General features: G+C 35.2%; 1 protein-coding gene across 1 annotated transcript in view; it reads left to right on the top strand.

The window, feature by feature from the left end:
* LOC134790436 (nephrin) overlaps positions 1-13,712 on the top strand; it is a 639,608-nt gene that overhangs the window by 108,058 nt on the left and 517,838 nt on the right. Inside the window, exon 2 of the mRNA XM_063761218.1 lies at positions 3,465-3,578. Within this exon, the coding sequence (XP_063617288.1) occupies positions 3,506-3,578 (73 nt within the window). The 5' untranslated portion in view covers positions 3,465-3,505. The remainder of the gene's footprint in view (positions 1-3,464; positions 3,579-13,712) is intronic.

Here is a 13,712-nt window from a genome sequence, read left to right on the forward strand (position 1 = left end):
GTTTACCTACACTATGCCTAGTGTTGGTTGCGAGTTCATACATTTGTCACTAACTGCAATTATCAAGTAGGTAACACTCGCAATAACTCGAATATTAATAAAAGAGACTTTTAAGTAAGGTCAATACGGATTTTACTTACATTTTCATTTATTTAAGATAGTTTTGTTCCTTAATCCTTGTTAAAGAAACATATTTTTATATAAGACCAAATTGATATAATGAGCAGTGCCAAAAATAGCATAACTAGGTACAGTCACCTGCAATAATATGTTACTCTTCAAAGGCCGCAAAAATATCTAACACGAACTTATTCGTAGAGCCATAAGAGCATGTCATATATTTTTGCGGCCTTCGAAGAGTAACATATTATTGCAGGTGACTGTACGAATTGTTTTTTAGGGTTCCGTACCTCAAAAGAAAAAAAACGGAACCCTTATTTAGGGTTCCGTACCTCAAAAGGAAAAAAACGGAACCCTTATAGGATCACTCGTGCGTCTGTCTGTCTGTCCGTCTGTCACAGCCTATTTTCTCGGAAACTACTGGATCAATTAAGTTGAAATTTGGTACACATATGTTAATTAGTGACCCAAAGATGGACATGTTTTTTTATAATTTTAAAATACATAGGTTCGAAGTTATTTAAGAAAATAGCCAAAAAATGACTATTCCCCCCCCCCCTTTATCTCCGAAACTACTGGGTCTACAATTTTGAAAAAAATACACAAAATAGCTCTTTACCTATAGATGACAGGAAAACCTATTACAAATATGCAGTCAAGCGTGAGTCGGACTTATGTACGGAACCCTAGAAACGCGAGTCCGACTCGCACTTGGCCGCTTTTTATTTAAACGCTATAATTGGTAAAGAAATATAAATATTACTATAATTTAGTTACGCTTAGTTTATAAGTTTTTATACAATATTTATTGATATAATTAAATTCTTTTTCCAGGATTTGAACATGAGAGTAAAACATAATCATAATCTTTTGTAAGTAAACAATAAGTACAAAAGGTAATCACGGTCCATATCCCGGTCAATATGTCTAGTGAAACTAACCGTGAATCTTTCAAAACTGTTATCTTTTCTTAGTATATTTATTTTTTCTGTCTAAATTTCTTTGATTACTTACTATTTCTTTGATGTTCAATATCTACAACTCACTTACCTCTTAAAAAATATTCAAAACTAATTCCAATTATTCCTTTCAACTTGAACTTAGATAATCAACGTTCTCAAGTAATGTAAGTTTCGATTTTGTTTGCTTCTCTAATCCGTCTATAGGAAGAAATGATTGAAAAAGTTAAATTGGGAATAGATAGTTTTGTGCGGGATCACGCTCTTTGTGACATAGTTGTGGAGAATTGAACGGTTCAATTATAATTCTGAACAAATGTCACGGCTAGTGTTCTAATTTTGATTTATACATTACACAAAAAATATGTAAACCACAGATTAAAAATTTCACAATTTGGTCTTCCTTAGTGCAAAATGTTCAAGTTGATTAAGCGTTTCGGTGCGGATAGCACGACAGGCGTGTCATCAATGTTTTTAACGTGTGGCGTATGACACGACAGGCGTGCCATCTTATTCTATGGCGTAAGGCACACCTGTCGTGTCATGAAATAATTGTTCGCCGCCACAGCCAAAAGTTTTCGAAAATGGAAGACGCAACGAACCGGTTAACAAGAGCAATTGCGGGTAGTACGCGAAACAAACAGATTTCGTGAAATGAAAAGAGGCATTTTACAAATAACAAAATGAGCTTCATAGCAGCAACGGTCGCGTGAATGTACCAAGACGTAAGGTTTGCGGCTGGAAAATACGAAAAGCTGTATTCAGGAGATCCGGTAGGTGGTTAATGGTTATATCTTGGAATATACTCTTACTGACGCAAGCAATTAACGCAATCACATACTTAATTATTTCTGAATTCAATACTTCCAATAAAACTTGACATCATTCCAATATTCGTCACATTTTGTTATTTGGCAGGCAATCTTGTACATTCTATAGTCTGTATCTTTAGGTATATAAATAAAAGTAAACAACATCTACCATCAACTGGCTTAAGGAGCCATTTGAGGGTATGAAATAAATGAAAACATTACATCAAAAATCAAATAATGTAGGTTAAAGTCAGGTCGTTCAATGACAGATCTAGGCGGTTTTGTATTTGATTGGTTAACCAATAAATGTTAAACTAGCCGAAAATGTACAAATTGCTTGTTTACATTTATTTAAATACCTAAAGATACAGAGTATAGACCTGCGGTTCCCAACCCTAAAAGAAAATAACCTCAAACGGTACTTAATTCGCAACAATACCAACGACAACACTCTTCACTGACCATCGATAGACCTTATGTATTTAACAATAAGGTGTACGAATAATCAATGATCAATTTGGACTAGTACGGGGAGTCTGGCCTCGCCGCCATTTTAGAGTGCATTAACCGGGTTCATTAAGAGCTGGAGATAGGGTTATCAGTTAAATAGAAGTCATTTCGTTACGAGTAGCTGGTATTTTTTTTTTGCATAATGCTTTGGCTGTCGAAAAGATTTTTTTGCAAGTCGTAGTATTTAGTACATACAATATATATATTTTTTAAACAAAACATTGGTGTTATTTATAGGTTCAATTTTTTTTATCTAATTAAGCTTTATCCCATGTAGGTACGTTTGTCAAATAATACCCCCATTCCATTAAGCCTTTTAGCTTATTCAGAATCTAAACCCTTCCTTGATAATTGTGTCCGGCATACAGTTCTACTTATATATTTTTTATTACGTTGGTAATCAATCGAACTGATTGTCTGATGGAAAGCGATTACCGTAGTCTATGGACACAATGTTTTAGCAATTTTTTTAACCTCCAAACAATAATCACTTTCGAAAATCTACCAACAATTTCTACAAAAAAATAACTTTACATTCGGTAAAGCTAATCGTTTAAAACTAATATAAATATGTTAGCAACAATATTAAGTACATCTTCAAGTCAGTAAATCAATTCCGTATAAATCCTGTTCGGTGGCAGCCCTAACAAGAGTTTTCGAGCGGAACTATTATTGGGTTTTATTTATGGACTTTCTCTATATTACCTGTGGCTTCTGTATTGATATTTGAGGTAATATTTACTATGGAGCGATTGGAAACGCTTAGATTGCGATTGGAGACCCATTACTTTTACATTACCTACACCCGAATGAGTAACACTTAACATCAACCGAACCGCATATTTGATAGTGATAGATTTAGGATGGCGTTATACCCTGGAAGAGAAACAATATTTTGTCTCAGACGGTAGAACCGAGCAGTTATTCAACTGTTGACACTTTGACTTAATTGTTTTATTGTAAAAGAACTATTAGCGATAACATTCATCGATGCAAATAATATTTCTTCAACTATACGAAGTGGTTACGTCTTTATCACATAGATAGTTTATCTTGTCCACAGTGATGCGCCGGGGCAGACCGAGGCCGTGACGTCACGCCGCCATGCCGCCGCTCGCGTTGCTGCTGCTGCTCCTAGTGCACGGGGACACCAAGACCGTGCAGCAGGACAAGCTCGGTGAGTGATAACACACTTTATTCTTCACAACTTAAGGTAGGTGGCTAACGGCCGGGCCACAGTTTGGGCGACTGCTGTGTCTCGCTCCAACCTATGGTTGTCGCCTTAGCCGAAGCCAGTTGCGTAATGTCGTGGCCAGGCCGTAAGGGTGCGCAGACCTAGGCCGTGACGTCATGCCGCCATGACGCCGCTCGCGCTGCTGAGCGTTGTGGTGAGTGATACTATCATCATAAACCCGTCGACGGTTTTATGTCGAATGTACAGTCGACGTCAAAAATATGTTTACACTTTTGCACCTTACTCCTTTGTAATAAGGCAAAAAGGTAGGTATATAGGTTGCATAAGAAATTATCTTTTTTATATAACGCACCTTCTATGTAAAATCGTACATGTTGCATAAACCCTTCAATCGCTACTCCATTACAGCAATGCCCTCCAATTTCCCCGCATAGATTTAACGAATAATTGTCACCGTCGATAGCGTAATGTAAGAGCGCGCCAGCGGGTCGTTTGGTCGCTGTTTAATTACATCGAACGGGCGTACGCGGACGTGGGTGTGAGGTGAAATGTTGCAGTGAAGTTTGGTAGTGAATATTAGGAGGATAATTGTTTAAATTGTATGATACAAATACAACTTAACCCTTTAACGGACCAGATTATAAGAAATCAAGCCTCATTGCCATTGTCTTAAAAACTAAAAGGAACAAATACTAAAAGATAGCTCATACTTATTAGGTGGTATTTTTATTAAAATAAAGGTTAAAATGAGTACGAAATGATATAGCAAATCAAATGTCCGGAGATTTTCATGATCGAAGATCAAGGATCAGGTATTATCAAGTATTATTCAAAACCGCACTCCTCGACGGAAGCCGATTTTAAGTTTGAAATCGCAACTTGATTGGTAATTGTTATGGTGCGACTTTGTCACGACTATAAATATTTACCTGCTTTTTGTACAAAGAAGTTTTATACTGTAAAAGTCAGTAGATCAGGGTTCAGGAACTCGCTTGAGCTTGATATTGTTCAACTCTATTGCCTAGGTAATAAGGCCAAGGGTGCCGCCTGGTAGCTAAAGTTATTTACCTAAAGCAAGTGATTTGAGAAGAATCGTAGGCCATTTTATGAATACGAACCGGCGGCACCATTTAAGTATTTATGGTCATGTAATAACCTTAAAGTAAGTTGATGTTATTAAAGTCAAACGTTAGCAAAATCAGGGTAAAACTCCGTTATCTCATGCTGCCCATCGACGTATATGTAGGAACACAAATAGCGGAGACAACTATTCGGTAAACCCAATGATCTGGAACCTTATTTAGTATATCCGAGGCCAATGGGGTGGAATGCCTTTTCTTAGTGGATATTTTCTACCATAACTGTACATTGTGTTTTATGATTTAACCGTTATCAGTTGACCACGTTTTTGGCAGTTTGAGTTTTATATATAACTGTTACGGTAAAAATCGTTGAACAAAAACGCGTTTAACCTTGTTTAAACTAGTTTTCCGAAATGCCTGGGTCGCAACACTTGTTAACGTTAACATAACTATCTACAAAAACAGTCCAACCAGGCTTTACTCGTTAACTACGATTGGTTGATTAATAATCAACCAATCAGTCAACCAATTTATAATCAATGATTATAAATTCATTATATAATCCGTTTAAATTTATTTATTTCATAAACAAACCCCGGTTTGATGGGAAAAAATACACCAGTGCCAGTGATTAAATATCGACTCGAATATTATCATAACAATGGTATGATATGGTCAGATTTTCCTTTGCCCTTGCATTATTTAACGTCAAACCAAAATTCCTGTCAGACCGGGGCATGGTGATATATGAAAACATGATTATGGCACGATTTTTCATAAAATACACTTCATCTACAATGAAAAACTCATTGCCTAAAATGATGTTTCACAACGGCGTACTCACAAATTCTTCCTTATTTCCAAATAACCGATTAACCTTAATAAGATTCCAAACATATCCGGAACCGAAGGGCACCGTCAACAGAAAACAAACATGAACCGGCTCCGTGTATGATTGTTTATCAAATCTGGAACATCAATAAGTCCTTGATGTTTTCCGTATGTAAATAAGTCGGAGGGGTTGTCGGTAGCGTAGGACGAAAGATTTAGACGGGTTTTGTTTCGATTGAAAGTTACGAGTCGAAGCTGATTTAGGCTTGTTTTAGGTCAGTCCTGACATCGGTCACGCGTATACAGCCTATTGTAAATCTGTGCGTTTTTGACAAGTACTGACCGTGTGTGTAGCAGCTACGCATGACAAAACTCAGGATTGATCGACAAGAAAAAACTCAAAAGTACTCTTTATTTATGAGTCGATGCCTGCGAAAGGTTATGTATGCGATGAAAAACAACGTGTTTCGCTGGCAATAAAAATATGTTGGTATTTATGATTCATTCAACAAGTGCCATTTACTATTAAAGGAACATTGCTGACATAACAGCCTTCACGGAAGACACCTTCTATCCGTCTCTTAGGTGTAGCTACTAAAGTTAGAGGAGTGCCAGATTAAACATCTTAATTCTAGCATTTTAAGATGTAATATAAAGCATTAAATTTCCAACGACATACTGATAGAATTCTTCTATGAGTACTGGCATACATAGTAAAAAACTGTTAAAATGTATGGACTCTATTTCGGCCGCATGTAAATTCAGGTTTGCATAATCGCTGGCTTAATTCCGGCCGCCGAATGAATCCTCGTCAAAATATGCCACAGCCAAGCGACGCAACGTGTCACACTGAAATGTGGCTATTTGTTTGATATAACAAAGGTAACTAAAACCAAAAAGAATAGATAGTATAGAGGGGTCCTGTCATTGTAAATTTTGTAGTCACTGTAAATTTACTGCCATCTATCGACACACGACTAAAACTCAAAATGAAAACGTATAAAGTTATCAAAAAATTTATATATATGGATAAATTATTTTATTATTTTTATATCATTTTGACCCATGTTCATTCACTGATATATATGTGTTAAAATTGTTAAATATGAAACGGTGTCGTCACGCCATCTAGCCGAGGATAGGCTAAAGGTGTGTGCGGCATCTATTCGAGAATGACTTTTACTTGAATTCCGAGGCACGTTTTTTCCTTAGACTTTATTCGTCTTATACGAAGTTACCTATGTCTTTGCTAAAACTAAATATAGGACAAAATGCAGCTAAATGTTGAAGTTCAAAATGCAGCAAAAGTAACTCTGTCTGCCTGTCTTTCTGTCTGTTATGTACCTATTCACGCCAAACCGAAGAACCGTTTATGATATAATTGGTATGGAGATAGAGGCCCGAGGAAGGACATAGGATAGATTTTATCAATCATAAATAAGTAAATATTATAGGATAATTTTACACAGATCAACCTAGTCCCACGGTAAGCTCAATAAGGCTTGTGTTGTTTGTACTAGACGACGATATATATAATATACACATAAATATAAATACTTATATACATAGAAAACATCCATAACTCAGGAAAACATATTTGTGATAAACTCACAAATAAATGCTCTTACCAGGTTTCGAACCCGGGACCTCCTGCTTCGTCGGCAAGGTCACTACCGACTAGGCTAGGAGGCCACTAAATCATCCCACGCAAGATCCCAAACTTACGTAAGAATCACATACTTATATTAAACACAATCATATTTTGTGCTTGTGCAACAGGTAACTCCCATTTTTTTTATTCCGAAATGGCTCGACACTTTTCACTTGACAACGAAGAGCTTCAACGAACCACAATCCAAAATATTATACGAAATCGAATTATAACCAAAATGGTAACCATGAGGACCGAAGGCCGAAAGTTCAGTCAGTCACTCGAGTCAAGTATCGACCGGGCGAGGATCAGGTACGGTCCCTGAACCCCACTCACCAGAACGTCACATCATAAAGAGAAAGTCTGTAACTTACGCCCCTTTGTCGTCTGAGGGTGAAACTAGTTATTTTATCTGGAAGCCTTTGTGGCCTTTGCTCGAAGAATTTGTACTAAGATTTATGGAGTTGTAGTGCTTTGCCTTATGGCTTTGTCCGTGATCGGTTTCCTTTACCAAGTTTTATTTTTCGTGAGATAAAGATGTTCGTTTTTTAGGATCTCGATATATCTTTTGAGTTTAGATCGCTTTGTAGGCGTTTTTACCGCTTAAACGTTATGTTACCAATGTTATTTCCAAGATGGTCATAAATACGTTTTACATATTATTGATAATTTTAACAATGTTTTGCGTTTGTGTATCAAAGCCAAAGAAAAAAATTGAAGATAGGTAATATGTTTTGTTTCAGTTAAATTATAGTATGTAGTTTTAATTTTCATTTTGTAAAAAAACGTGCAAATTATAAGAAAATTATTGCTAAATTTATTCGACAACGTATTTTAACATCAATAAGTTAAACTATTTGAGGTGCCGTAAATAATAACGAAAAAACAATATTTTCAAGTTACATCACACCCTCAATAAGTACCTACCTACTTATAAGTACGTGAAAACTGAATTCTCGGAACCAACCAATTTACACATTTTATAAAAAAAATCTCCATATTATGTCATAGTGTAAAAAATTGAAAGAATTGTAGCATTCACCTTGACAAATAAATGCTAAAAGCACAATGACACAGATCGCTGGTTCTAGTAATAACCTAACTAATAACTATGTATTTAATTTTATACACTCACTTCAAATTAATATAGCAAATATCGCTTTAATGTGAATATAAACTGGCACGTGTCAAGAATAAAACTAAAACGGATAGCTTTTTCTAAATTAAAGTATTCTCGGGTATTCAAATAAGTTTTAAAAGTTTGCTTAAATTATGATTATACGAAATAAGCTGACATTAGTGGGCCGGCTTTTAAAAAATATTTTTTAATTATCTTTAAAAAGATAGACATAAAATAAACCATTGATCTAAAAAAAAAAATCTGATGGGAAACCTATCCTCGTAAAACTGCGTATGCAAATATGAGACCTATAGTGAAATAAGTATACGAAGTAACATATTATCAACGGTCGTATGCGCAGTTGTACAAGACGCTGGCTTGATCATAGGAGGCTTTGGTCACTTTTTCTTCCGTACCTAATTTTATTACCTATAGTGTTTTTTCGACTTAAGTCATTTGCTTTGTTTCCTATTTAAAAAAGGTAACAACTACTATTATTTTTGCAATTATTTGCAAAGAGTTGTATTTTCTCCACTTGTAATTTATTTCGTAGCTTAATGACAACGTTTCCAGGCGTTTCTGCTTAAGACATAAATAATTTAGCATTGTACAATTCCCTGTTCACCTAGAGCAAATACTTTAAGCGATAGACAGCCGATAGCCATTAAAAGCCAGTACATTCAGCTTCAATAAAACTCTTTCACCGCAGCATTTATAGCCGCAGTAAATTTTTAACGGCGAGTAATCACTCGATTACAGCCAAATGGGCTTTGTTTAAGCAATTTTGTTATATTAATTACGTGGACCCAAATTACAGTTTCTAAGTACTTTCCTAAACTTTGCAATTCTTGATTACGGGCACGATCGCTATAAAGTTATTTAGTGATCGCTCGTAATTACGCTTGGACTTGAGCTGTAATTTGTTACTTAACCTGCGCTTAAGTCGGTCTGTTTAGGGGTTTTAGTGGCTTTAACTTAGGTTTTGGTTGAGCTAATCTTTGGGGGCTTTAGTTGATAGGTTGTGAGATTAGTTGTTCATTTGTTACTGCGTGTTGCTTTGGTTTGTTGCACGGTGTGTTAAGTGTAGTCAAAAGTGCAAACGGGTAGCTACCTGCAATCTTGATCAACAGTAGGTTATTGAGTACCCTTTTTTGCATTTGTTGATTAAAAATGAAATAATATTTCAATAAAATCAATGTTCAAAGCCAAAAAGGATATATAACTTATGGGTATTAAAAAAAACTAAAAGTAAGAATATGTCACATAACATAACCAATAAAGCGACATCATTTTGCTATACTTCTGTGCAATTGGCAACAACCTCACCTCAGCACGAGAATGTCAATATCACGAATAAAACGACTGTTTTTTTTTTCTACCTGTATTAATTAGAATATGTTGACTCTGAGTTTTTCTAATCTAAATAAAACTGCCTATCTTTTTCGGCTGAAAGTTCAGTTCCGTCGTCGTCTCCCTTTGTGCGGTCCATGTGGTCTACTCCAACTATTTACTCACTTGTGAAATTACGCTCAAATTAATCCGCCATGTGCACTGCTCTGTCCCTAATTTGTTCAAAATGTTACACTGTTTATAATTCAGAACTTGTGCGTCAGTGGAGCGGCTATTTTTGGGTGCCGGGCGGTGTAATTTATAAGTTTGTTTTAGAGAAACCTTGTTTAATTGCTGATTGTTGTTTGTTTCCAATTTAAACAATCACGGTGGAAATCGGTTAATATGATAGGTTTGATTTTAAGGGGGTCGAAAATAGAAGCTTGAAATACAAGTTTAGTAATGGGTGGAATATGTATTCAGTGAATCAATTTACGAACTAAATTCGAATAATGTGGTTTAAAGGACTAGAGCGGCAGGCATATTATTTCAGTGTCTCAAATATACATTCATTCATTCATTCATTTCAGCCTATATACGTCCCACTGCTGGGCACAGGCCTCCTCTCATGCGCGAGAGGGCTTGGGCTATAGTCCCCACGCTAGCCCAATTCGGATTGGGGACTTCACATACACCTTTGAATTTACATAGTTCAGAAAAAAAAAATAGTTCCCAATAAATACATGCACTTATTGCTTTGTCAATCCGTAACCTTCGTGTCACCAAAGAGAATAGAGTGTATAGAGGCGGATTGTCAAAGTAAATTATGTAGCCACTGTAAATTTAGTGCCATCTTTTGACAGAAGATTTAAACTGTTAGAACGCCATTTGACTTCGATCCTTATTCTTTCACTGATATTGTGTTAACTTGTTAAATATTAATATTAACGTCATCTGCTCGACACTAGGCCAAAGGTATGGTGCAATCTTTTCGAGCGATGGCGCCATAACCTTCAGCCTACTCTCGAGTAGATGGCGTTAATATTAATATTTAACAAGTTAACACATATCAGGTAAAGAATAATGATCAAAGTCAAATGGCGTTCTAACAGTTTTAATCTTCTGTCGAAAGATGGCAGTAAATGTACTGTAGCTACATAATTTATCATGACAGTAACTCTCTATTTAATTTTCTTTGATGTCACTATCCAATTTTATTTTTTTCTTGAACCCATTGCGAGAATATAATTTATTTACATAGGCCAAGCAGTTACTGTAAATTCGCCATTAACTATTTTTATATACAACGTCGGTTGCAACCAATCATACGGCCCGTCTGAAGATAAGCAGTTACCGTAGCCTGTGGACGCCTGCAACTCCAGTAACTTTACAATACTTACAATCATTACCAGCAAATTGCTTTGCTTACAACAATGCAAACTGTTAAACAATATTCTTCTTACATTTCTATGGACTAATTATTGCCTAAACAAATTCCAATTAAGATTCATGAGTAAGCTATTTCGTCCGCTTGAGTGCCCAGCATTTTTGCTCAAGTATTTTTAATAATGTCTAGCTCTGCAGAAGATGACAGTTTTCTTGTTAAGTAATAAAATGTGCCTAGAATCAATTTAATATTATTTCAAACCTGAATAGGGTATTATACTGTATTTAAAATAAATTATTTTACACCATGCATGAAATAAAGCACCAGATAATTATTCGAAAAACATAGATAGGAGTTATTTTTAAACACAAGTTCTATTTAATAAATCGGATAGAAATATAAAAAGTTGGTGAGTTGACCGTGACGTCACGATGTAATGTTTCATATAAATTCCATATTAGCAAATCGTTTTGACAGTTTTAAAAAAGTAACTGATTTGACTAGTAGGAAAATACCCTATTAACTGCTAACGGCCATTTTGTTTTTAATCTTTCTCGTTTTTCTGGAAACGCCGGATAAAAGCTAACCCCCTTATTCACAAACGCGCTACAAGGCTCAATTAGCTAATAATCGTTTGTCTTTATCTGTCATTCTGACTTATGTATTTGTAAAAAAGGGATAAAACATAGTTTAGCAGTCACAGTTTTATAAATAAGGGGGTTAATGTTTCTGTTAAGCCGAACCACTTAAATACATGTTATATTAACATTTTATTTCCATTTTCCGCGAAGTGAGGCTTACCACGCTATTTTTATTGCAAAATACAAATTATAAAATTAAAATAAAGTTTGTTCTTCATATAAATAAGACTGATTCATATTTAAATTGAAATAATTATGCTCGTAGATTTCAAGGATCCTTTCAAGAATTTGATTATTAGACTGACTGTTATTCGAGCAAAATGTCAAAACAGAGATACGGGTAAATTTGTGTATACCTACCCGATATATCCATCTGAGTCAAAAGGTCTCCAGACTTGACCTCAAGTCTCAAGTATGCCCAGTGATTTATAAGGCAATTTTAATACTAAATAAACGACATTTGACCTAAGTCTCCGAGGGCTGGTGATTAATTTATTGAGTCTTAGGTACAGCCTTATTTATCAAGTACTTTAATATAGTCTGAAAAAGTGAATTATGTTTAGGTTTTCAGTAAATTTAGTACTGATCTACAAAAGGAAGAAGATTTCCAGTTTATTTTTGATTAAATACACGATGAAAAAAAATGATTTTTTCTTTACACAATTGATGTTTCAGAGATAATAAAATTGTTTTTATTATTTTTTATACTTGTTACGTGACGGACAGACAGTATAAGCTGCCGTGGATTTGCCAGCGCGTGTTAGGTACGAGACCTAAACGTGGGAGTGGAATTTTTCCGCGCCCCGGGCCCTAATTATAAAGTCAATGTCGAGAGTAAACTCCATTCAAATCTTTCTTCAAAACAGCTGGGAGGCAAATGGTTGTTTTTATTCAATTTCACTTTAATCGAGCTTTTCACGTGGCCAGCAGCGTAATTGAAAAGCGTTACCATTAAAAACGGACCTTTAATTGTATACAATGAATGTCAAATTAAATGAAAGATCATCACGATGGAAGGAAAGGTTTCATTATTCAAGTAATCCAAGAGCTCATTAAATAGTTGCACAGTTTGTTCTAAGAAATGTAGAACGGCCAAGCAATACTTTTGAAATCAAGGTATAAGGTTAGTAAAGTAATGCTTAAAGGCTTGGCTTTGGCTGAGATTTCATAACTTTTTAAAAGTAAAAGCCGTAGAGAGTCTTAGCCGACAATTTTACATGAAAACGTTTTTAGTGAGATCACGTTTTCTAATTTGCTTAGTGATGGCCCATCATGGAAATCACTTATAACTACCACAAATGTGCTTGTTAGGTAATTTCAAATATCTTAAAATTAGGGTTTAAGAAGGTGTCCCTGTCCAGGAAAGCATAATAATTATGACAATGAGGGAAAAGAAGAAGTCGACTTACTTTTACACTGCTCAATGGTGTGAAAATAGTAAAAATAGAACAGGTATCTAGTTTTATGATTGTTAAACCTCTTTGAAAAAAACATTGCTTTTCCAGTGAAATAACTATCTACATAAAAAAAACATTGCTCGATAACACCGATTTATGAAGTGTATATATAAATACAGTCTAAGAAGAAAAGTGCCTGGGAAAATCAAGAAAGAAATATGCTCGAAAAGATGGCGCCATACCTTTGGTCTATACTCGTGTAGATGGCGACAATGTTTGATATTTAACAATTTTAACACATATCAGTGAACGACATAGAATAGTTCTAATAGTTTTAATCCTTTGTCGAAAGATGGCAGTAAATTTACTGCGACTACAAAATTGACTGCGACAATAAGGATCTATCTACTCAATCTTAAAGTTGTCGATAATCAAGGAACTTTTTCTTTTCTTTTCATAAATCTAATTACTGTACATTTTATATAAACATTCTTCTTTTTTCACCGGCGACTGAAAACTGGCCTGTTCTTTGTCAGTGAAATAACCGGCCCTCGCTATCGAAAATGAATTCTTTTTAAACATCTCTAAAAGCCTGCATATTCCGTCGCTCTAACGAAATTGCATTTTGATTGTGGCCAGTCTCACGTGGCTGGTCGCAATCATTTGATATTATTGCGT

Source organism: Cydia splendana, chromosome 5 (genome assembly GCF_910591565.1).
Source record: "Cydia splendana chromosome 5, ilCydSple1.2, whole genome shotgun sequence".
NCBI lineage: Eukaryota > Metazoa > Arthropoda > Insecta > Lepidoptera > Tortricidae > Cydia > Cydia splendana.